General features: G+C 39.9%; 1 protein-coding gene across 7 annotated transcripts in view; it reads right to left on the minus strand.

The window, feature by feature from the left end:
- The window catches only part of ST3GAL3 (ST3 beta-galactoside alpha-2,3-sialyltransferase 3), a 241289-nt gene that overhangs the window by 170591 nt on the left and 43844 nt on the right, over positions 1 to 26854 (minus strand). For 3 of the 7 annotated variants that reach the window (XM_063140029.1, XM_063140037.1, XM_063140012.1), the window contains 3 exons: positions 20720 to 20767; positions 18763 to 18888; positions 1697 to 1739 (listed from right to left, as the gene is read on the minus strand). In XM_063140029.1, coding sequence (XP_062996099.1) covers positions 1697 to 1739; positions 18763 to 18888; positions 20720 to 20762 — 212 coding nt within the window. In that variant the 5' untranslated portion in view covers positions 20763 to 20767. Of the gene's footprint in view, positions 1 to 1696; positions 1740 to 18762; positions 18889 to 20719; positions 20768 to 26854 lie in introns of those variants that run through there. The other 4 variants (XM_063140053.1, XM_063140045.1, XM_063140021.1 and 1 more) reach the window with 3 other exon arrangements.

Consider the following 26854-nt stretch of genomic DNA (forward strand, 5'->3'; position numbering starts at 1 on the left):
TAGGACATTAGTAAGCGCCCTACACAGATGACTGAGGGCTCGAAGGAAAACATGCTAAATGTAGTTTTGCTGCTAAAAATAAAAAACAGAAAAAATCATTATATTGTTCTTGCTTTTAAAATTCTTCAGAATAAGCAGGAAGAAGAATATCTCAATAGTATCACCGCTCCTACCTCATTAGAATTAATTAACTCATTTCAAGCAAATATAAAGTTCATGTGTGGTTTCTTTATGCCCAGCTCATTCCCAATCGACTGTTGCTTCATTGCATGACTATCCTCTTTCATATTTAGCTGAACTGCTGCAGCTCATCACAGACCTTGGATCACAGACTTGTCTAGCTTCTTGATTAATTGGGATAATTCATAATTACTTATTTTGGAAACTCATTTTAATGTTTATTCATATGAAGCATGGCCTTTTAGATGGGCTAAAGATAAAAATATTTAGGAATGCAGATCCCAGAACAAATTAACAAAATTATAAAAGTTAACATAGGCAAGCCATTGCCAAAGATAACCACCAATCGTAAATGTTGGTAGGCATTATATTTCTCTCTTCAGGAAAAATTAAAACTCAAGTAAAATTAATGTTTTACCTTGTTTTATTTAACTAGAAGCCTGCATCTAATGTCCAAATTATCTATTTTTTTTATAAATGCTCTCACGTGTTAAATTGTTGATAACAACCTTGAAGCAAGGTAGGCTAGAATTTGAAAAATAAAAGAATTATACATTACATTATTGGCAGGAAATCCATAGGCCACAAACAAGATTTATTAGTTCTGGAAGTTAGAAATCAACTTTTATTTTTGTATATCCCTAGTTATAATTTGAGTTGAATCTCTTACAGTGCTGGACACTCAGTCACTGAAAATCTATCTGCTTGTAAGACTTTAACCACAGAGAGTAGGAACTTGACAAATTAATTTCTACACTGGAAGCTTCCTCTATGGTTTAATACTTCAAAGTAAAGGAAAGAGCAGGTCATCCGAGAGAGATCTGGAGCACCCTTCTTCTGAGGGGCCTCCCAACGGCTATGGGTCGACAAACCATAGACACAATGTACAATATCATAATAGTACAGCTTACTGACTAATTTACTACACACCTGGCCTACAGGAGTCTGAGACTACTGATCAAGCCCATCCAACTATGTCAGTGTCCAAATCTGTAGAAATCTTAAGTTTCTGCCCCTTGAAACCCATTCAGCGGATGCTGACAGCCATTTCTTTTAAATGTGGTTATTTTGTTTTCAAGTTTATGACTTACACAAAGCAAGGTGACAAGCTTTTTTTTAAGACTGGAGTAAATAATACACTCATGCAGACTGATCCTATGAATATTTACTTAAGGAAAAGTCCCACTGTGATCAACTGAAAATGTACATGGGATTGCAGATTGCAATCCTATACATGCTTAACTGGGAGTAAACCCCATTGAACTCAGTTGGCCTTTTTTCAGAGTAGATATGCATAGGACTGCACTGTAAATCAACCATCAAGAACAAAATGTGTGTGATTTTGGTTTTTTTCTGATGAGCAAGAATAAAGCTGTGAGCTAATTAGCAAGGAGCCACCAATTACTTTTATTATTACTGACTACTACCCCACATAGCAAGGCTGAGAATTAATTTTGTCTTCAGAGGAAACCAATACAACCAGATCAAGAAAAAGCCCTTCCATGGTTCTACTTACAATTTGGAATCCAGTTTCAGGAGAAATCCTAGTTTGTCATATTCTGAAAGACAAAATCAGAAGACTTCAGGTAATTAAAGTAACAACAGTCTTCATTATCCAGGCGCCCCACCAGAGAGCAGAAGCTCCTTTGTGAAGGGCAAGAATGTTTCTGAGCTGGAAGTAAAGGCATGGTTAATAAATAAACAAAATCTTACTAAATGTACTTCTACATAAATGATTTTCAGGTTTATTAATTTCTAAAGTCAGAACTACTTGAACTATTTCATAGAAAGAGACCATAAAACTATAAGAATGCATTTTTCTTTTCTTTTGATGGATTAGGCCCTTTTCTGTATGTATCTTTTTCAACTTGATTCTGAACCTGGATCGTCATGCGGCTTGCAAATTCTTAGAATCATAATAACTCACCCTGTTACAAAACATTTTGTAACTCATACCACAATTAAATGCAAAGCTTCCATTTAATTAACAAACCACTATATTATGTATGTCTTCAGGGAAGCAGTGATCGATACCGTAGGACATTTTTTAAAATTGAGTAGGGATATTTCCACTTATGCATTAGATGTATAGAACACAGCCATCAACTCTATGTAACCATTGCCTTTTTACTAGAAAAGGATACAGCAGAAGGATATATTGAGTAGACAGCTTCCCACACTGTTCCAACTGGCAGTCTCAAACCTTACAGAGATTTCAACCCAAATAGCATTTTGGCTCAGCAAACTCAGGACAGTAGCAGCTGAGCTGTCTGCTTCCAGCTGCTTCAGGTGTTGATTTGCAATTTACAGATTGGATTTACACTTCCTCATGAAGTCCACAAATAAACTTTCAAATGAATTCCATCACCTCATTTAAAAAAAGAGTCTAAAAACGAAGAGAATAATGTTATGTTTTGAGAAACTGGGTAGCATTCAGTATTATTTTTATTAGAACACATACCATAATTTAAAAGAAAAATATTACATTTTTCTTTCAGAAGATAATCGAGAAGATAATCATTTGCCAAATCAGGTAAGCACATGACTGAAAACATGCTTTTAAACCCTTCGTACACACCTGCTCCATATTATCTACACATCTGGACTCAAAGAGATAAACGTAGCCAGAATATATCTGAACTGACCCAGCAACACAAGTTACTTAAGCTCCAGTGGGTTGCACCATCTTTAATATTCTTTTTTTTAAAAAATTTTTTATTCATTTTCTACACTATATAAACATAAAAAAAAAACATTCCAAAATATAACTAAAACAACACAATAGAAGAAAAAAAAAACTTCAAACATCTGCTACATACATATTGAATAATTGTTGAGTACAAATATCAAAAACTATTACATATACCTTATCACACTACAACATCTTCGTTCTTAACATAAAAGTGCACCCCCCACCTCGGGATCATTCTTGAGTCCAAAATCTAATCGTTTCTTCTGCTGGTGGTTTCCCACTTCCCTTAGTAAACACAAACACTAGGAACTGTTTCCAGATTCCTTCGAACTCATTTATTTTAGTTACGCCTTTTCTCCACTTAATATTACATGTCAGTTTATCATTAATGGCTATGTCCCATACTTCTTTATACCATTCCTCAATAGAATATTCCCCTTGAATCTTCCAGTTCCTAGCTACCATCAATCGTGCTGCAACCAACAAACTCGATATCAGCTCTATAGTTCCTTTTCCACACTTTATATCTTCAAATAGTGACAGCAATGCTATTTTTGGTGTTTGTTCTATTTTCATTCCCACTATTTCTTCAATTTCTGAGAACACCATCTTCCATAATCTTTGTACATATTTGCATTGCCACCACATATGTAAATACGTTCCTTTTTCCCCACAACCTCTCCAACAATTTGCTGAATGTTGATCACTTATCTTATTCAATCTAACCGGGGTTAGGTACCACCTCCATAAAATTTTAAAATAATTCTCCTTTATTCTTACTGATAAACTTCTCAACACTCTTTGTTTCCATAGTCCCTCCCAGCTCTGTCGCCCTATTTGTATCTTCAAATCTGATTCCCAAACCATTTTCTCTGTATTCTCTCTAAACTCCGTCTCTAACAATATTTTATATATTTCACTCATTAATCCTTTTAAAACTATACTACCTCCTTTTCCTTCCTCCTTACTTCCTACTAATTCTTCAAACCTCGTCATCTTTCTGCACATTCTATTATCTTTAATCCACTTTTTATTCCATTGATCTAATTGACCATACTCTAGCCACGATAGCTTCTTCTCCTTTAACAAATTTTCCATATCCTCTCTTGTTTTAATATCTCTTACCCAATCCTTTAATTTTATTTTATTTTTCTCTTTTAATATTTTACATAATCTACCCTTTAGATCCTCTGGGAAATTCTTTAACATTATTATCGGTGCTAGGGGAGAGTTGCTCGGAAGCAGCTTCCCTTTAAATTTACTCCAAATTTCCCATTGCATCCTCAGAAGTGGATTATCTATACTTCCAACCCACTTTCTTCCTCCGTCTTTAAAAAAAACATTCTCCAAGTTCATCTCTACCTTACTTATGGTTTTTTCTTCCATCCAATGTAAATCTCCTACTCCCATAATTGCTTCTACAACATGTCTTAATCTATTTGCTACATAATATAATTTTATGTTTGGGAGACCCATTCCCCCCTTTTTTTGGCTTAGGTACCAGTTATTTTTATTCACTCTTGCTTTCTTTCCTCCATTACAATATTTATTAATTATATTTTGCCAACTTTTTATCTCGGTTTCTGATATTTTTATAGGTAACATCCTAAATACAAAATTAATTTTAGCTAATATCTTCATTTTTATCAAAGCTATTCTCCCAAACCAAGATAAGTTTAATCTTTTATATTTCTCCAGTTTCTCTAGTACCTCCTTCTTTAACCTCGTTAAATTTTCCCTTTCTAGATTCTCTAATTTTTTTGTAATTTTAATTCCCAAATATTTAATCTCGTTCTTAACTTTCAATTCCATTCCCTTAAATTCCCAATCCTTTTCTTCCTTCTTGGTATAGTTAAACAACATCATCTCTGATTTAGACCAATTTATTTTTAACCCTGTAATTTCCTCAAATTCCCTCAGATGATATTTAATTCTTTCTAATTTTCTTAATGGATTCTTAATATTAACCATCTTTAATATTCAAGCCACGACCACATATCGTCCAAACCGAGGGACCATGGGTACTGCAAGGATTATTTAAACCTTGCATAACCCACGGTCCCTGGGTTCAGTCTTGTTTACAGGGGGAAAGTTATAACACACCTAAGACAGGAAATTTCACTGCTTTCAGTTGAAGATTAGGTATAGTTGAATTTGCTACTTGCATCTCTTGAGCAACAAAATTCACAACAAGCTTCAGTCTCTCAGGGTGGGGATCTACATGGATGGAATTCTCAGCCCCTTGTTGCAAAAATATAACAACTCACACCTGGGTAGAGGACATGCTGTAAATTTAAGATTTAAAAAAGCCACATAACATCCAGTAAACATAATTTTTAAGTTTACACCTACATATAAACTATCATTAATACAAACCCAATCCTGCTTTGAATTCTGCAAATACTAATCATTCCCCAGTCACCCCACAGGAGCAACTGTAGTCAATCAGTAATATAGGATGTCTCCCTGAGCTGTACAATAGTTCCTTTTATTTATGTTTCTCTTGACTAAAAATAGGCTTTCAAAATGGCTATTATTGCATGGATTTAGAGCCAAGCTACACAACCAGAAATATGTGCTTCAAGCTTTATAAAATTCATACAATTTCAGAAGCAGGTGGGATTATCCACAGTTGTAAAGCTCAAGATTCTTCAGACTGTTACTGAAGAAGAAACATTCGCCTTTTCAAAACTATAACAACTAACTCTTAGCCTGGTTTATAAGAGAGCCAAATTTGGTCATATATGAATTCAGAAATAATGAATTCTGCATTCTGCATAATATCAGGGAAGGGCAGTTTTATATGTTCTACTTTGGAGACACAAAAGATGTTCATATTTGGTAAAGATGTCCAAAATTGATAGTCAAGAAAAACTGCAAATATTTCAATTTCCAAAAAATATGACTGTTTCTAAAATGGGGTGTAAAAGTTTTTTAATGGGGTGTAAAAGTTATAGGGAGCTTTAATATTGGAACGTATTTAATACATTTTTAAACTTTTGTATATTTCTATTTATAGGTTTTAACTGCATATGTTTTAATTTTGTAATGCCGCCTTGAGGCCCAGCATTGGGCAAAAGGTGGGATGCAAATAAATAGTAATAATAATAATAATAATAATAATAATAATAATAATAATCCATATCAAAAATTGAGTAGTTTTACATTTCTAGGTGAGACTTTTAATATATAGGTAAGGACTGAGAAATGTTAATTCACACAAAGAATATATATATGATCCACCTTAACCAAGGTCGAGGAACCATTGCTGACCTGGATTACATAAAGAGAGCCTCACCTGAAACTAAGAGCAGAAGCCTAAAGAGATTTTACTGCCCAAGAATACTGATCAATGAATGGATTTTGTTAAACAGAGAGAGATGAACTAGCCCAACTTAAATGATAAAAGCAGCACCATTTTATTCATCTGGGGCAGCAAAATGTTTCTTCACCTGTGGAACATAATAGGCAATTGAGTTATGTTCCAGTAATCTTTGTACCAGATAGAGCAACATGTCACAGATAACCCTAGCAATATATAAGTACAAGAAATGAATTTCCCATCATCCAAGAACACACACTGTGCCTCAGGTCTAAAGAGTTAAAAACATTTTATTTTATCCTGTAAGTAAGCTAGGATTCAAATGAGAACTTAGTCAGTGTCAACAACTTAATAATAATAAAAGTACTACAGCAATAACACAAACAGAGTTATAGCCAAGCACAGCAAGCTCAATAAACTACACACTTATTGTGCCAAACTAAACACTGACACAAATATGGAACTTTTCTCTGAACACCTAAGATCAATCTAGCTGCTGGAAATTTAAGTGAGAAATGCTTAGTCTAATTGCTGAACTCCCAACAGACCACCCAAACAGGCCACAGAGCAGAAAGAGCAGATGCATGTACAATCTGTCCACCTTCATATTTTCCAGCTGCATCCACATATTTGCTCAGAGTGAAAGAAATTGAATCTTCTCTAGTGTGTATTCCTCAAGGGCTAACCAAAAAACAACTATACTCTTCAAATGTAATTATGAAAAACTGTATACACAAGTTAAACCAAAGTTAAACACAAGTTAAACATCAGCACCTCCCTGACAACATTTCTTCTTAGGATTCTTGTGTACATTTGTGGATCTAGAAATATGCCTGGAAGTACTGGCTATGGGAACATGCTTGACCCTTGTGTAGTGTGTAGTGCTTCACCCTTGTGTTGTGTAGTGGTTAGAATGCTGGACTGGGACTCAGGACATCCAGGTTCTAGTCCCGAGTCCGACATGAAGCTCAGTAGCTCATTTTGGGCCAGTCATTGACTCTCAGCTGAAACTACCTCAAAAGTTGTTGTGAGAACAAAATGGCGAGAAGGAAGACTATGTAAGCCACCTTAGGTTCCTTGCAAGAAAAAAGGCAGGATATAAATGTAATAATGTAATGTAACAATAAGTAAATTATAAATAACATTTGATTGATTTGTTCTGTGTCTGTCACTTGGCTTGTTTCAGAAGCTTTGAGATATGGTTGAGTACTCAAGCTCCCCTAAATAGAGGATAATGGTTCATGCATTTCAGGTACTAACAGAGTACTCATCAAGGAAACTATGGAACCTACATTTTTGCATATTTCCATGACATTTACAGGAGCATGTAGTACATACAGAGTTTGGCTCCCATGTGATCTTAAAGTGCACTGTGTTTTTTCTCTTAGTCTCCATCCGCTGAGTCCTGCCTCCTCACATTTCAGACAAGTAGTTCAATAAAATGCTCATGATCATAAACAGATTTCAGATTCGGGATCCTGTTTCATGGTATCCATGTGCTTAAGGAATACATGGTATTGGGCAGAGGTCTCATCCAGAGGTAGACAACATGGTATCATCCAGATGTTTTGGACTACAAACCACAACCCCACCCAGAATGGTTAATGGTTAGAAATTATGGGAATTGTAACAAACAACATTTGGCGGGCCCCAGTTTGTCTATCCCCAGTCTAAGCTCTCTGATCATGATAACTTACTGGAAATGGACTGTGTCTCTATACAGGATGTGTCTCTATACAGATCTGCCGACCCTACCAGAATAAGAGTGATTGGCAAAAGACAGAGCATTAACCATTTCAAGAGGTCCCACACCAGTGTATAGTGTTTGGAAGCACATCCTTATCCATTTCACTATAGGGTTACGGCAGGAAATCTCAAGTATATTTTATCCTAGTTTGCCAACTCTCTCTATGCAGACAGAATGTAACAATTTGAGCCAAGGTGGTCATTAAGGGACAACACAAAATGGCAACAGAATATTGCCATTGGGCAACAGGATTGAAAATGTATTAATAAGCTTTGCACCGACCTCACATAAGCATCTGCCTCTTTTCTTAAGCAACTGGTAGTTTTAGGATTTAGGAGTGGCTTGGCAATATGGAATGATCTTTAAGTGTAGGAGGATACAAGATCTGGGATTTTAACTTACACAGGGATAAATACATGATAAACTGGTGGCAGAGAAATTCCTGTGGAATTTAACATCAGCATGAAATCTAGCTAGCTTATTCCTTGATCTTGTGGTTTTAAGTTTATTTATTTGTTATTGGTATTTTTCTTTTCATATCATTCTTCAATCATATTTCCATGGCTGTTTACAAGAAGCTTACAAGAAAGCTTACTGGGCCTGCATGGTGCCTAGCTAAGCCTGCCCTTGGAATCGTAACAATTTTAATTCATCATGAATCAATTTCTAACAAAGATACCATAAGTGCCAATAGCAGAATGTTGATATCATGAAGTGCGCATTATAGACAGGACAGCAACTTTTACTATTAAATTTTTAAGCTAGCTTTGGGAAAGAGAAAGTATTTTATTTTGATGATGATAATACCAGACATTGAGCTATTATTAATTTAATGCTATTGTACAAATCAGCTGTCAATAGTTTGTTAAATTTCTTATTACAATTAGTATCATTACCTTGTATGTTGACATTTTGTATTCTTTCTTGTTTCGTTTTGAGTTTGATGTCTATGCAAAAGCCAGGTTAGCTATTGAGCAATAAACTGAACTGAACTGTTCAGGAAGGTCTCTACCTTCGTTAAAACAAAATTTTATTTATTTATTTATCTCATTTTTATACTGCCCCATAGCCGGAGCTCTCTGGGCAGTTCACAAAAGAAATACATATGGATATTTTCAGAAAGTAAAACAGTAAAATCGGTGCTCTCACTGTTGAAAATTGTTATTACTTTCCAAAACATCCATCTATTCCATCATTGCCAATAACTGCCTAGTTCATGTGGGTACGTAATAAGGACTGTTCTGAGGCATGGAGAAGAATTTTGGCCATGAAATTACCTTGCCATAACAAGACTTACCAGCTATCTCTGAATTTCACCTGACCTTGTAATGTTCAGCACTACCCACTCCATCTACTGGTTTCACTACTTTCCCACCCCACTCTACTATCTTATACACAAACGTGACACAAACGTGTCAAATTGTGGGTAGAAGGGTCAATATTAAATGAGGAAAATGCCAAGGCTGCATTCTACATTAATTTTGCAGCATGAACATTGGGTAGTATAAGTTTGTTTTTAAATTTCCATCTACTCATTTACCAGGATGATTTTTTAAAAAAACTATGATTCGCAGAGATCCTGGAGACAATGGTGGTTTTGAGTGTGTCTAAAAGTCTTCAGTACAGGGAACTGGAAACATAGGAATAGCCTTTGGCTTATGCAAGCCCTCTCAGTTGCTATCCTACCCCTCACCCCTGCAACTTAATGGATTTGTGGGGAGAGGGAAGAAAATCAGTAGACAAAGAGAGCCATTGGGCAGTGCAGGTACTCCTCTAGAAGAGTTCTTTCCAAGCTTTTGAGAATTCTCAGTTTGTTACAAGAACACTTAAAAAAGCCTTGGAAAGACCCAACCCCTTCTAAATCAAGATGGCTGCATTTCACACATCCCTGAGACTGGGTAGATATAGATAATAGCTTATCATGGTTTTGAAATTACTTGGTTGTTTGTATCATCATCCTGCCAACATTATTTGCAACTTCCTACTATTTCTTACAGATGATTTCCAACAGGAAAGGATTAACAAATTCATGGAAGTTATTCTAATTATATCAAGGAGAAAACTCCCTATCCCATTGCTTTACATCTTCCTTATAATGATATCAATGTACATCACTCATGAGTGCCATCTTTTGATACAGACTGTTCAGCAAGTTATAAAATTCAGGCACTGCCTTTGGGCTAGAATTTGCTTTCCCATGAAAATACCAGACCAGACCCTGAGAAACCCCTTTTCTGGGCTTATATCCAGAACACTTCTCAGTGGCATACTGCCAGCTCTAGATCACCTTAGGCATCTCCCAAACCATAATAGAGTTAGTAATCAGCTGGTAAACCTTTGCAGATGGAATTGTCTGGATGTTATATTCTGAAGCGCCACCATAAACCAGATGCAAGCAAACACAAATATCGCTGGTTCAAAAAGGGGGGGGAGGACTCTCTCCTCCCCCCACAGTCCTCCTTGCTGTCCAAAAATCTCACCAAACCTCCAGAGCACATTTTGAGGGTGGATAGGAGGCTGCAGGGGGGAGAGGGGGAAACACCCCTACTCCCCGTTCTGCTGATGGAGCTGCAGTAAATTCAAGGTAGTCTTCAAGACCAAGGAAATTCATGAGATAAGACTATACTGAAATTCAGAGAAAGAACTCAAAAAGAAAAAAGAAATCATCTTTGCCCTTTCCTCTCTAAAATGGTATCTGCTTGGCCACATGCAAGTCTTTGTGACATAAACTGTGATTTCATTCAGTGCTATATATCCTTGTGTAAGTGCAGTTGAACATTCCTAAGTGAATGTTTCACAAAAGAGTTTTGCTCCACTTCAGAAGTTGTATTATATTCCCTAGTAAAACTCAAAGATAATGTTAACAAAAAAAAATGTGCATAAGTTCTTAGTGACCTCTGGGAAGTCAATATGACCCGCAAAAGATGCCAAATGACAAATAAAAGAACATGGAAATATTTTACTGGAGGAATAGATAGATTAAAGGAACTTCTAGAGAGATTCCTGCCCAGGGACATTCATAACTAGAGGAGATGGGGGCAGCTCTTGCTTCCTGAAAGTTCTAGGCTTTCTCTGACTAAAGTTGTATGTGCAAAGACACAGGTTAACAGCATCATTGTTTTGTGCTTAAATGGTGGTGGAGCTGGGCCAAGCAAGGCACAAGAGTTAATTAAAAGAGTAAGAGTGTGAATAAAAATCAAAGCTTAAAAAAAACTGAATTTAAAAAAATTAAATGGATTCTTTCAGCCCAGTAACTATCAAACCTTGTTTTGACCTATTAGTCATTGCCATTTCAGTTTTGTTTGCTACTTTGATTTGTGAGGGCAACGCTGGAGCAAGACAGAGTGAAACTGCAAGGAGCAATATTGGAAAGAAAAAGACAAGACAAAATTGTCCAGTGTGCATCTTCATATATTCTTACACTAAAGCTGCAATCCTATATCCACTTACCTGGGTACAAGCCCCATTGAATCAATGGAACTTATTTCTTCCTTTCTTTACAATATTTATATACTGCGCCATATCTAACATATATTCTGGAGAGATCCACAAAGGAATAAAAGAATAAAAAGAAGGAAGATTCTAACTCCACCATTGTGTGACTTTGGGCTACCGTGGAGTTGATTAAAACCGACTGCGACATTTGATTGACAATTCTTCTGCCCTCTCTCCTGCCCCGGTCCTCCCGATGGTATCCCATCAGCCATTGCTACAAAAAAAATAATCCCGTGGCTCTCCTAAAGAGGCACTCACTCTTTTCGCCGCCTTTGCCAGGGAACTCTGTAGCCAATGGGAAAAGTCAACTCACCACAACGGAAAACTCTACGGAGCCCTCCACACAATATGCAACACAATGGTTGTGCAGGAACTCTCCTCTGCACAGCATGGATATTCAGCATGGAGCGTTTTCCCGCCAGACAACATATTTCTCAACGGTGGTATAAAACTCCACCGTGGAATCCTAAAGCCACCATGGATAAACGTACTGCCTGAACTGAGCTATTCTCTCAAGTACCCTGGTCTCAAGTGGTTTAGGGCTTTGTACATTTATTTATTTATTAAATTTATATACCGCCCCATAGCCGAAGCTCTCTGGGCGGTTTACAAAAGTTAAAAACAGTGAACATTAAAAAGTATGCAAAATTTAAAACCATCAAAAATATAAAAACAACAGTATAAAACAACAGTATCCATTTATGAGAAGATACATATAAGACTGTGTTGTTAACCTCAAACTGTCATAGGTGCTGTACATAAGAAAGACCTATATGGGAATATTAGATATTTCCTCTAAAGGTAAAAAAAAGGAAAGTGTGCAAAATATATACAGTGACCTGGTTCACATGATTGGCCAATGTATTTTATGTAAGCCACTGTGGGTTGCAAAATGTGTTGGTAGCTAATTTGAATTTTCAAGTTATTATTATTATTATTATTATTATTATTATTATTATTATTTATTTATTTATTTATATAGTACCATCAGTTGTGGTAGGTGGTCTCTGTGGCTTATTGTATTGTCCAAACCCAGCATGCGTGGGTTGTTGGTATGGTTTAAAAACCACCCACTGTCCATGGGCAACATGATAAGCCACAGTGCCTGCCTGCTGTGGCTTGAATATTCAAAAATGGCCACTGGTATGCACAGCAAGTCATCATAGCTTTACAAACACCCCCCCCCCCCTTTTTTGGTGCACCTGTGCGGAATCGCGCAGGGTTTTGAAGATGCATCGTGTACCTCCCTGTGTGTGAGGTTTTGTCCCAAACCTGCAGAGTTCCAAGGCTTGTGCCTTTAAACTCATAGGTGATACTGCAGTAGCCCTTTAAATGCACCACTGGTTGTGTTTTTATATTGCATTTAATACTATGCTTTTATACTGTTTGTTTTAAATTTTGAATGGTTTTCATGGTTTTCATTTTTGTAGACTGCCCAGAGAGCTTTGGCTATTGGGCGGAATAAAAATGCAATAAATAAATAAATAAATAAATGCAGTGACAGAGCAAATTAAGGAAACTGCAATATGCAGGACAGCTGAAACTGGTTAATGCAGTATTGTGTATGGGTTTAAAGGTGAAAATTCCAGGGGGCAAAAAGAGATGGTGACTGCAAACCCTTGGAACTTTGCAGGATCCAGACAAAAGTTGATACACAGCATCCCCACATCACAGTAGAGCAGAGCGACGGCAACAATCCACTGAGCCCGACAGGCAACATTCATGCATGTTCATGCATTGGTTATTTCTCGGTTGGATTTCTGCACCCTTCTTCTCACTGGCCTTCCTTCTTCTCACATCAGTCCATTGGTTTCTGTTCACCACTCTGCTGCTAAGATCATCTTCTTGGCTCGCCACTCTGACCATGTTACTCCACTTCTGAAATCTCTTCATTGGCTTCCAATTCACTTCAGAATCCAATAGAAACTTCTCCTGTTGACCTACAAAGCTTCTAACTGTCTAGCTCCTTCCTATCTTTCCTCTCTCATCTCACACTATTGCCCCGCTCGTGCTCTTCGCTCCTCTGATGTCATGTTTCTCACCTGCCCAAGGGTCTCCACTTCCCTTGCTCGGCTTTGTCCATTTTCTTCAGCTGCCCCTTACGCCTGGAACGCTCTTCCAGAACATTTGAGAACTACAAGTTCAATCGCAGCTTTTAAAGCTCAGCTAAAAACTTTTCTTTTTCCTAAAGCTTTTAAAACTTGAATTGTTCTGACTTTTATACTACCTGTTTGGTGCATTCTCTTACCCTCCTTATTGCTTTATTATGATTTTATTAGAATGTAAGCCTATGCGGCAGGGTCTTGCTATTTATTGTTTTACTCTGTACAGCACCATGTACACTGATGGTGCTATATAAATAAATAAATAAATAAATAATAATAACAACCCACGCTGGGTTAAATAACACCTACCGGGGTACCAGAGTGGGTTATTTTGTGCAAATAAGCCATCGTGTATTTTAAAAATTCCCACTAGATAACACCATTGTGGTTTATTTAACCCATCATGGGTTATCATGTCATCCAAACTCAGTCGAGAGAGACACAGAGAGAGAGAGAGAGAGAGACAGACAGAGAGAAAAGGCATCTCTTCTGACTCCCACGGACATTTCCTGCTATCCCTTTTAGCCTTCTAGGATGCTCACCTCCCCCAGCTTATCTCATTCTTCTTTCTGGGCAGCTGGGCAAGTTTCAAAATGAAGCACAGGGTTGCAGCTGCTCATCACATGGGACCAGAAGTATTCTAGGAAATAAAGATGGCAAACACCAGGAGAGGCAAGGAGCGAGGCAAGTGCCAAGGGAAGTGTCCGAAGGCACATAGATGCCCAGGGACACCACACTGGGGACCTCAGCTAGTGGGACTACTGCATTTCACACATAACAGATAGCATTTATGATATTGCAGGTGCTGGCAAACACACACTCCTCCCATGCATTCACTCCCATTTTGTAACCTTTTAAAAACATTTATTACTCCTTTTTTAACATCTTCTGGAGCTGTGCGCCTTTGCAAGCACTTTTTTAAAATAAAAGTAAGCTGGCGATCATCAACACTACCCACTTGTGTGGATAATGTTATTATATACTTTAGTCACTACGTGGCACTGGACGTACTTGTATCTTGATGGGGTCATGACTTTTGTGTTGATGTTTGAGAGACAATAAAGTTCTTGTCTAACTTCCTGACTTGTGTGTTCTCTAAGACCTAAACTATAAATTAATGGATCAAGACCCTAGTGTGGGAGTTGGGGTTGGGTGGTAGCTTTAACCCTTTGCCACCACTGTGATCTTAATTAGGAGTGGGCAGCTGTAATTTTCTTTGCCCAAAAGTGTACCAAATGATCATTTGGGGGCAATGAAAATTACAACACAGGATGCCCAATCTGATTTGGGACCACAGTGGGGGACAAAGGGTTAAACCCACCCTCCGTCCCTCCCTCTCTCTCACTTACTTTAGAATACATAAGAAAAAACTAGAAAGGTAATGAGAAGCTTGGTCCTAATCGTTTCATGACACCAGACCCCAACAGTAAGGCTCTGCCACTGCTGAAATGTGCATCTATGGTGTTTTGGATTTATTTTTTGAAAAACAGACAGCAAACAGGCTTTCCCTCTGCAGCAAGGCTTCTTTACCCCCATCAATCATACATGGACAGATTTTTTAACCTCGCTGCACTGGGACTAGCATGAGTTTAGCAACAACAACAAAAAGGGGGGTTGAACCCCAGGTCTTTAAATATCTGGTTAAGCTCTAAATCTAACTGCCTCCTGCACAGTGGGAATAATCTCACAAGGAAAGAGCTCTGCACATACAGGGTACGCTCATACCTCATTTAGAGTCAGAAGGAAAATGCACCCTCCCTATTCCCAGAGCCTGTGCAAAAGCACCTGTGAAGAGAGGCCAGACCTATACTGAAGTAGAGAGGCAAATGTCACCAGAGGTTTTAAAAAAGGGTAGTTTCTGGTCACAGAAGCTGGTCTGGCAAGTGGGGGAGAAACTGTATTATACAGGCTCATGTTGGCAAGCAACTTCTCATTTTCAGGTACAGAATGCCTTGCAGGAGGAAGAGACTGGAGAAGTGAAATAGGTAAGAAAGCCAAAATAGTGGTGAAAGCCCCAACTCAGAACTTCAGCGTGAAAAGCAAGATGGCTGGAAGGACAGAGGAGTTCCAACTGCCTCACCACCACAACCAAGCTGTCAGTGGGTCTGTTTCTTCACTGCACTCAGAAGTGGATTCTATAGAGATAGTAGATAACACGAGCAGCACATAAGGAGTACCTTTGATGATATATAGCCACTAGGTCATTCCTGCAGGCAATATCTACCAAAGGTCAACAGTCAGACAGTAAATAGCATATCAGTATAGGAACGTATCAGGGCCCTTCATACAGATGGAGACAAACACAGAGAGATTCAATTCGGACGACATATTAGTCAACGGTGGACTATTTAAGCAACCATTGCTTAAATAGTCTCCTGTTGACTAATGTGCAGGCTGTTGGGGAAAACACACACCACGGTTAGTTATTTTCTACAAATAATCAATGGATTATTTGTAGAAAATACCAACAGTTTGAAGAGTTGATTATCTGCACAACTGCTGATTAATGTTTCGTGAGGGGGGGGCTCTGTGGATTGTTTCCCATGCTTACAGAATTGTGAGACAAGAGTGGCAGAAACCCCTGCCGCTCTTGCCCAGCAGGGCTCTATCAGTATGGGAAATAATCCCATCCCGGGAAGCACTTGGGGAGCTGCCAATCTTCCTATCCCTTAGTGGGATGGCACAATCAGAGGCTCCCCACACGCTTCCCGGGACGGGCACATGCCGTTCCTGTGTAGGGTGCCGCCAATCACGGAGCCCCATGTGTTCCCAGCAGAAACTCAGTAACCCATGTGTTTCCCTCTGCAGTTGCTGCAGCGAACACCCACAGGCACAATGCCTCCACTGACAGGGGAGGCAATGAGCCTCCTTTCTCCTGCAATGGCCATGGTGCATCTCTGCGCACTGCATCTCTTCCCCCTGCTCCTCCCCACAGAATGGTGGTGCCCTGATAAGGTAAGCAGGAACCAGCAACGCCATTCGGTGGGGAGGGTGCAGGGGTGGAGAGAGACGAATAGTCAATAGAGTGTGAATACTCTACTCCACACATGAGTATTTCTGTGTTACCCAAGTGCAGCATGCAAATAGCCATCTGTGGTGTGGACTATTCACACACTGTTGACTAAAGTGTCGCCTGAACACAGCCAGTGTTCTGTACTCTGCTGAATGGAATATTAATGGATTTTAAATTATTACTACCCTGCTTTTAAATCAAAGTTGTCAAAACAGCTTATAAAATATATGTAAAACAATATTAAAATCAGCTAACAACAGTCAAAGTAAAATGCTGTAAAAACCAATCAACAAAACAGTACTGGAACAAACATAGCAGCTAAAAGTCTATTAATTGCCTGGGGAAATAAAACGTATCAAGTTAAGCACCATGTGAGCACCTCTGGGGAGTGCATTTCAGTATTGGGGCAGTGCCAATGAAATGGCCCTTTTCCTGGTTGCCACTTGTTTAATCACTGATAGCAGGGCCACATGGAGAAAGACCTCTGATGCCGATCGTAACGCATAGGCACATTCATGTGGAAATAGGTGGTTCTTCAGGTACCAAGATCTTTTTCCAGGATCAATTTACAATATCCAGTCACTTATATTACTTTGCATTTTAAAAGATAGAAGATGTTATAAGTTGTTTAATGCAGTTGTGATTTTCCATTTAATAATTCTAGTTATACTGATTATAAGGGGGTCCACAGAGTTATGGATTATTTCTACTTCAGAAATTTTTGAATCTAAGAATCAGAAGATAAGAACAAAAAAGAAAGAAAGGAAAATAGATGTATGCATTTATTTACATGATTTCCGTTCCAACCCATAATCAAAGTTGTCTGGGTAGTGTACATAAGAATATAAAAATACAATAACAACAAATATTAAATGCACAAATATTAAATATACAAACAGCACAGCAGAGAAAAACCAATAAAATCAATGTAAATGGGTCTTAAAAGGTTAAAGGCTTTCAGAATCCATTAAAAGCCACCCAAAATGGCACTTAAAAAGCATGGGAGTTTTTTTTTTTTTTTTTTTTTTTTAACGTTTTCACCTAGAACAGAAAAGCATACAACACTGGAAGCCAGGCAAGCTTCTCTGGAGAAGGCATTTCACAGGCCTTAGCTAGATGGGGCGAAATCCCAGGGCGGTCCCCAGGATTGTCCCTGTGCATCCACATGATGCACAGGGGATCCCGGGATCAGGGAGGGATGATCCTTCCCTTGCCCCGGGATCTTGCCCTACCCTCTGAGCCCGGTTTTTCCATAGTCCCGGGCTGAGCCCGAGACCGCAGAATGTGTGGCAGGGCGCTGCGGTTTGTCCTGGTTCCTTGCGAGGATGGGGTGGGGGGAGTGGGGAAAATAATTTCTTTTTTAAAAAAGTACTTACGTTTTGCGCACAAGCACTTGTGCTCATCTTCCCCTTTAAGAAAAAGTAACAAAATGGCGGGCGCAATGCCTCTCCCTCTGAGGACATCGCACACCGTGTGTGAACAGAGGGGGAGATCTCACGATAAAAATACCACAAGACCTTCACCCCTCTGTCCCACTAGACCGGGTAGGTCTAGCTAAGGTCACAATCTGAGAAAGCCCCTCTCCCTACTCCCTACTTGCTGGATCTCACTTTGTGGGGCACTTGAAGAAGGGCCTCTGACAATAGCCACAAAGTCCAGGTAGGTAAATATGGGAGAAGTGGATCCATCAGATAACCTGGTCCCTCCAGGATTTCTAGGTTAAGACTAGCACTGACTTGAAACCAGTTCAGCCAACAAAGCACTTGCATGATATATTCAGCTTGTCTGGCCCCAGTTAACAAGCTAGCCCTATTTTGGACTTACTGAAGTTTCTAGACCATTTTCAAAAGGGCAGGCCCACATATGACACATTACAGTAATCTAAGCAGAAGGTTACCAGAGCATGGATAAGTGCAAGCGAGCTATCTGTCCAGATAAGACCACTATTGGTTTATCAGCCAGTGAATAAAAAGATGTAAACATTAAAACTGAGTAAATTTGGAGTTAATACATATTCATATAATTGGGCAACTAAAGAGCTGAAAGGTAACCAAAGACACCAAAGCTCAGTCCCACTGAGCAGAAGCAAAACCCACCCTCTCCCAAACCACCCATTACGAGCTTCCAACCATAGCAACCCAAATTTCTTCAGTTGGTATGCCACTTGGTTTTTGTTTCCTTTTCTCCCCATCCTGAAATAGTACCTACTGGGAATGGTTGGGCGTGGAATAGCGACAGATTCTCTCTTAGGTTTGCCTGTTCCCAGTTCTGCAGCAAGGTGTGATGGGAGAGATGACAGAGGCACAAGAGATGTGGGTTTTCTCTCTCTCCTTCCTGTTTTAACAAGGAAAGCTATCCCTCAGTCCAGCAACAGACCACACAACTCAACCTTATTACACAGCTTGTTTCTCATTAGCAGCTAGAGCTTGAAGCACAATGAAGCCAAAGCTCTTAATCCTAAATTAGTTTAACATGCAGCACTTTAATAAACTATAGCCATTTCCACATTCCCTCTGTGTAGTTGGCTACTTTGTTGTGAGGATAGAATAACTGGATTTTATTGAGACAGACAGAGGAATGCATGATTTTCCTTTAAATTATCCTCTAACACCTTGTGATGTTTGCCCCAACCCACGCACAGCTACCATGAGGGTATCTGCAGAGTTCTAAGTTGGAGAGGTTTAATACAGAGGTGAGGGGGAGGACCCCTTCATTGTCTCTTTAAAACTTCAGAATATTTCCCTTCACCAAGCAAAACTGGGCAAACTGTGAGCAAGATCATGCACCCTTGTCTAATCAGCATTTAGGAATATATTCTCAGGAATGCAGCAAGAAGAGCAGGAAGCAGCCTGTGCTTTTTCAAAGACCCAAGACTGAGATTAGTAACTCAGGAACACCGTTTGTGCAAGGCTTTGCTGTTAGTGCTAGGCAGCAAGCTGTGCTGGATTACTGTGCAGGCAGAAGCCTGTGGCCATGTTGGAAGGCAGCAAATATTCTTACTAGAGTAAAATCTGAAATCCTCAAAGACACTTATCACAAGAGTGGGAGGAGCTGAACTAGTTTTAAAGAGATGTTTATCCAAGCATCTTCTATTAGGCACATCACACTTCTTTGTGGCTGTACCAAAATCGGACCAAGGAGAAATTTCCACCCCTGCTCTTCCAGAAATCTACACTGTAAATTCTCTACATGTGCCCCTAACACAAGGACTTAATCTTGTGTTGTGGTTATGAGCCAGAACACTGATCCATTCCAGCAACAGCACACTGCAGCTATGGTCTACACACTGTTGGTTCATAGCTTTCCTAAAATGAACCAATAAATACATTTGTTTTAGGCTCAAATTAGTAAATTTATGCAATTCGCTCATAATCCAGAAGCAAAAGAAAATTACTAGGCTCAGTAACTCCATCTATTTCTAAAAAAAATAAATGCTAAAAAGCTAACACATCTGTCCCTCTGGAAATAACTAAAACCCTGCATGCGAAACTGCACGCATCTCCATCATCTCTCTTGAATAGATTCTCACTTGCATTTCTTCCACACATGGAAATATAATCTGTTTAACTACCTTCTTTCGAAAGAGCATTTTTCTCCAGTTAGTGTATAGCACACTCCATGGTTAGTCGGGTGGGGAGGTGTGCATGTATATATATGTAAATTGTGTCTCAACCTTCTGCCTAGAAGAAGTTTGTATTATTATTATTATCATCATCATCATCATCATCATCATCATCATCATCATCATCATCATCCTGACTTTCCACCAAATGGTACTCAAGGCAGAATAATATCTTGGGATTGAGGAATACCATCCAGGCAATCAACTTAACCTCTGTGTTTGAGAAAAGTGGGTGAGTATCAAACACACAACTGAAGCAATAAAAATGGAACACAAGGAAACGAATAGTTCCATCCTAAGTAGCTTTGAGTTGCCATGCCATGGTAAAAAATAAATAAACCTTTCCTTTTAAGACAAAAGTTAATCAGATTTCTTTCAGTGGCTATCTTGAAGGGTAATCCTGAACTATGCTGGACAGCCACTTATCTGCCTCCCAACATGGTTGTCGCATGAAAATTAAATGCCATTCTTTTTTATGAGGGACAGGAGGGGAGGGGAAAGGAGGGGGAGGGGAGAGGAGGGGGAGGGGAGGGGATGTTGTACCTGAGCCTATTGTACGTCCAACGGAGTCAGAGGAAAGAACCATTGAATCTGTAACACAAGAGTACAAGTTCATTTTCCCTTGTCACATAAATCTATTACTTGTTTACAAGAGGCTCCAATTTCTTCTTCCTCAATAAAATCGGTGTACTGGCTACACTTGCAGCAGAGAAATTCTAACCATGACATTTTTGTGTGCTACATGTGCAGCTGATCAATCCACACTGAAGGAAAGCATTAAACATTTCTGGCTCAGAATTATATTCCTTCCAGGAATGGGGGAAATGGTCCTACTTGAACTTGACACTCAACCCACAGCAGAAAGTCGGTTGGGGGCAAGTTCCCCACTACCTTAGAGAAGCTACAAACATCTCAAGTGGATTTCAGAAGTATTGTTGTTATCTTTTAAATTATTCCTCTGTTGTGACAGAAAGGATAGATTGCACTAGCCATGTGTTAACAAATCACTATGCCATAGAATACACAAGTGCCTCTTCATATTAGGTGGACAGAGAAGCTATCTATATATATATATGAAAGATAAACAAGACAATGTTGGACATATATGTGCATAACAGCAGGCACCATCTCAAGTTTAACAGTTCAAGAATGGCTATTGGAATGATATGACCTGTTGAGTTTCAGGTTGTTTCTTTATCAACACTGTCCACAGTTTAAACTTTCCAACATAAAGGAAGTCTTGAGAGAAAGACTGTTGCAAGCCTGTTGCAGGCCTACCCAGTCAAATTTTAAGAAGTCTGGCTGTTTTTAACAATGTATTAGTTGTATACGTTTTAATCAGTTTTATGTATTTTATAATATTTTTGTATTTCTTGTTGTTCCCCGCCTCGATCCAGAGGGAGAGGCAGGTAAGAAATAAATAAATAGAGGATGACGATGATGGATCCACTGTTGCTACACAAATCATTTTGTACGCATAAATCATGGATTTATGCATACAAAATCATGCAAACAAGACCTCCCGCTCACAGATACATAATTTGAGTGATTAAAATGCCACTGTTTTCATACTGGACTACCTCTGAAATAGGACTACCAAGCACAAGTAACGAAGGGAAGCCTGAAAACAGAAGGATTCCACTATAATCTCAAGGAGGATTCTATTCCCCAATGGTTCTCTTTGATTTCTCCTTTGTTTCCCCAACAATGAGAAGAACATATATAGACATATATAGAGTGAATTTAAACTAAAAATGGAACAAGTAACCAAGAACATCTTATTTCTCTTCTCAATGTAGCAGGAGCTACAAAAACAGCTTCTCAAATTCAAACTTAATGCACATGGTTGATTTCACATTCCCCCTCCACTGTAGCAAAAATCCCTATACTATTTTCTCAAACACACACTGGAAGGTCTTCTTTTAATAAATGCTGCTTTCTTCCTCTAGAGTATGATGGTTTTCCTACAAGAAGCTTGAGGTTCATACATAGTTCTCCATTTTATCCTCACAACAACACCAAAAGGCAGGTTAGAGTCACCCAGTGAACTTCATGACTAAGTGGAGACCTGAATCTGGGCCTTCCCAGTCCTTGTCTAACACTGTAACTACTATACCACATTAGCTCTTAAAACCAAACTTCTTGATGTAGAAGTCTACAACTGATGAAAAATCCATCCTGTCCTTCAGTAGATTATTAGTTCCCATGATCATGGCATGAATTCATTTACCTTGAGTCCAAGCTAGGCAATATTCAACTTCCAGCAAATGGAGGACACTGAGTCTTTCCTTGTTCCTGAGGTAACTAGTATAACATAATAGATTTATTTATTTATTTCTTCACAACTGGATAGGCTAGACAATTTGTGAGACCCAAATCTTACACTATAAATATTGCTCGTCTGAATAACAAATCCTTCCCTTCACTTTTTTCTGAATAGTTGCTGATTTTTCAACATCTGTAGATCGCAAGCTGAATATGAGCCAACAGTGTGATATGGCTGCAAGAAAGGCAAATGCTATTTTGGGCTGCATTAATAGAAGTATAGCTTCCAAATCACGTGAGGTACTGGTTCCTCTCTATTCGGCACTCGTTAGGCCTCATCTGGAGTATTGCGTCCAGTTCTGGGCTCCACAATTCAAGAAGGATGCAGACAAGCTGGAGCGTGTTCAGAGGAGGGCAACCAGGATGATCAGGGGTCTGGAAACAAAGCTCTATGAAGAGAGACTGAAAGAACTGGGCATGTTTAGCCTGGAGAAGAGAAGATTGAGGGGAGACATGATAGCACTCTTCAAATACTTAAAAGGTTGTCACACACAGGAGGGCCAGGATCTCTTCTCGATCCTCCCAGAGTGCATGACACGGAATAACGGGCTCAAGTTAAAGGAAGCCAGATTCCAGCTGGACATCAGGAAAAACTTCCTGACTGTTAGGTCAGTACGACAATGGAATCAGTTACCTAGGGAGGTTGTGGGCTCTCCCACACTAGAGGCCTTTAAGAGGCAGCTGGACAATTTATTTATTTATTTATTTATTTATTACATTTCTATACCGCCCAATAGCCGGAGCTCTCTGGGCGGTTCACAAAAAACATCTGTCAGGGATGCTTTAGGGTGGATTCCTGCATTGAGCAGGGGGTTGGACTCAATGGCCTTTTAGGCCCCTTCCAACTCTGTTATTCTATGATTCTATGATCTGTTTTGGGAATGCAGACACGACCTCACCTTCAAGACAGGATTCCAGTAGCAGCTCCATTCACACAATACACTGCACTAGGAACAATTCCCGATCCTCCTTTTCCTGCTCAAGCAACTAAAGATCCAGCATGTGTCTATTCATGTGCCTCTGTGTGTCTCTATGTTAAGGGGCAAAAAACTCATATCCTTATTGGGGCTTCTTCTTCTGGAGTCTTTCCTCATTTGTGGCTAGCTCCTTTAGATGGCAACCACGTGATTTTTAATTGAAAACTTCCCCTCTTGGTAATGCTATTAAGTTTATTTATTATTTATTTATTTAGAATATTTATATACCGCTCCCCATTGAAAAAATGTCAGAGCGGTGTACAAGGTAAAATGAAAATAAAAACAGAATAAAACAGTTAAAACAAAATTTAAAAGAAGCAAAAACAGAAATCCAAGGCTGCATGTTAAAGAAAGGCTTCTTGGAATAAATATGTTTTCAGGAGGCGCCGAAAGGAGTACAAGGTTGGCGCCTGCCTGACCTCCAGAGGCAGGGAATTCCACAGGAGGGGCGCCACCACACTGAAGGCTCTTCCCCTGGTGGATTCCAATTGGAGGATGGATCTATGTGAAACCACCAGGAGCAGGCCCTCGGATAACCTCAGTGACCGGGAAGGTTGGTAAGGGAGAAGGCGCTCTCTCAAAGTTCAATGAGACAGCGCCCTTTAGTGCCAGAATTATAGTACTATGCGAGCTTTACATGCTGGGGGCATCCTGCGATTATTTGAGATTATTATAAATACTGCATTATCTCCTTTAAAAAAATAAAGTGAGATTACCAGGGGAAAGTGACCTGGAGGTTGACAGCATCATGTAAAGGACTGGTGAACTTCCATGAGTGGCCAATCACAAGAGTTCAATAAATCGCTCATGCAGAGAAGCTCTCTGTCTTTTCAGTTGAATCAGACTGGAAAGCAAGGTGTGTAGAAGGCAGCACACACAGCAACAATAGTTGTGAGAAGACTACACAGCAGTCTAGCTTAATTCTACAATGACTATATGAACCTTACCATGCTGTAATTCAGTTTTAAATACATTCGTTTGGATTCTAGGATAAATGAGCTTATCAATGTTCACAGCAGGAAAGGTATCCATCCCCCTCTTCGCCTCCCTCCAGCCCTCTGAAAAGCCCTTCTAGGTGGGGAGGGGGAGCCTCAGCAATGGGGAATGGGGGGATCACCCAAAATGAGACAGTCAGCTCAATTTGGGACAACTTCCCCAGATGTCCTCTGTGTCCCAACTCACACATTTAAGGAGTTCCCCACACCAACTGTCTGGAAAGGCTTTTCAGGGGCTGCAGGAAAGGGGAGTAGGGGAGGGGAAACTTTCCTTCTGTGAACTTTAAATTAACTTATCTTGGGAACTACACCACTGTCTTGTAAGAAGCCATTTCCTACTTTCTTTTTCCTTGAGAAAGACAGCTTTTAGCAGAACCATGTTCAGCAATAAACCATCTTTATTCTGAAAGTTCAGCATTATATGTACAGACTGTATGCTTTATTGGATGGAATCCTGAAAAATTACAAGACAAACCACTGGTCCCACAGTGGTAATACAAGTTCAATAAAAAAAAATGATGCAGTTTTTTGCATTACAAACCACAGGAATAGTATTCTTCAGAATCCAAGCCAAACGTAGTGAGGCAACAACACTAATTTGGCAGCTTCTTTAAAGAAATGCAGACCTTGGACACCATTGTAGAGATACGTCTTTTCAAAACTGACAGATTCACTAAAACTAGAGGTTTTTTAAAAAATCTTTTGATATCTTTTCCAAATCGGCTGCTGGCTTAGAACCAAAATGTGTCACTGGCGGTTTTTGAGTACCTGAGAATGTTTGGACCAACACTGGATATTTCTCATAGGCTTCTGCCATGCATATATGTACAAATATGGTATATCTCTGAAACATTCACGAGAATTACCACTCAGCATAACAATGGTTCTCATCACTGATCACCAGAGCCTAGATATGCAGAACATTGTAATGCTATTAGCTATAAAAAGTCTTGTTAAACAAAGAAGCCTGCAATTCAATCACTTATGTGGAAATATTCAGCTAGACTCAATTAGTTGAATATATAACATTAGCCTGGCAGGTCTGGTTTTTCAGTGTAACTACCATTTTGCTTTCCCCTATCACAGAATCTGGAGGCTTACATCTTAAAAAATTAGACTTGCAAAAACCAGATTAAAGGGGATCCAGATAATCTGACATGCAGAAACTACAGATCCCATGTTTAGGAGCAAATTTACACTTCATGGAGTATCCAAATTGGAACAGATGCAAGCAAGGGCCTTGCTAGACGAGGCCTTAGCGCGCTTTGAGACCCGGTTTCCCTGCTGTGCGTCCACATGACGCACAGGGGAATCTGGGCCCAGGCCGCACTAAAGCCTGCCTTAACGCGCCATAAGCGAATTCGCTTATGGCATGCCTTTTCCGCAGCCCCGGCCAGGGAGAGCGAGGACGGGCAACACGGGACAGCCAGGGAAAGCGAGGACAGGCGACACGGGACAGCCAGGGAAAGCGAGGAAGGGCGACACGGGGGACGGGGACGGGGAGGGAGGGCGGGAAAAGAGTGGGCAGGAGGCATGGGAAGGGATCAGGAACGGATGGGGGGGTTTAAGTAAAAAAAAGGCTCTTACCTTCTCCGGAGTCTTCGGGCGCACGTGGCCCCTTTAACAAACAAACAAACATAAATGGCAGACGCTGCAGGGCTTCCGGAGTCCCTGCGCGTCGGCCGTCTAGGAGGCGGGGCGGCGCGCGTTAAAGTTAGCGCGCCATTGCCCTGCCTCTAGGGGTGTATCTGCAAATTACTTTGCAAAGTGGACCCAGTGGGCCACCAAAGGCCAGATTATAAAAGGCCCCTCCACTAGCCAGCACTATGCAGAAGCAATAATGGTAGAAGACAAAGATCTCATTGCCACCATTACCACCGTTGAGTAGGCCCTAAAATGATCACTAGCTCATGTTCATTCAGATTTGTCTTCAGTTTTCCTCCACTGATCCTCTAGCTCAAGCCCAGGAAGACTTCAGGCTTGGAGGTAGGCAATATTATACCTGCAAGCATCAATGTCAGCTGCCCCCTTTTCCTGGTGCCCAACAAGGTGCCCTACCCCTCCCTCCCCACCTGGGGGAGAAAGAAGACATAGCAGCAAAAAGCCAGCGAGGGGCAAGGAGAGCCAACTGAGAGCAACATGGGAAGGGCTGTGTGCTTGTGTGTCTGGATGGATGGGAGAGGGACAAAGAAAGGTTTAGGGGTGATCCAGATTTTAGAGTGATCCTGAGAGACAGTGAGCATTGTTTTGTGTGTGCATGCAATGAGGAGGAGGTACATGTGTATATATGAATGCATGGGATGCCTGCATGCATGAGACATAGAGACCATATATGTGGTGAGAGAGAGAAAAATGGGGGAATGAGTTGCCTGAAGAGGGGG

The sequence above is a fragment of the Elgaria multicarinata genome, chromosome 1 (genome assembly GCF_023053635.1).
Source record: "Elgaria multicarinata webbii isolate HBS135686 ecotype San Diego chromosome 1, rElgMul1.1.pri, whole genome shotgun sequence".
In the NCBI taxonomy this organism is placed as follows: domain Eukaryota; kingdom Metazoa; phylum Chordata; class Lepidosauria; order Squamata; family Anguidae; genus Elgaria; species Elgaria multicarinata.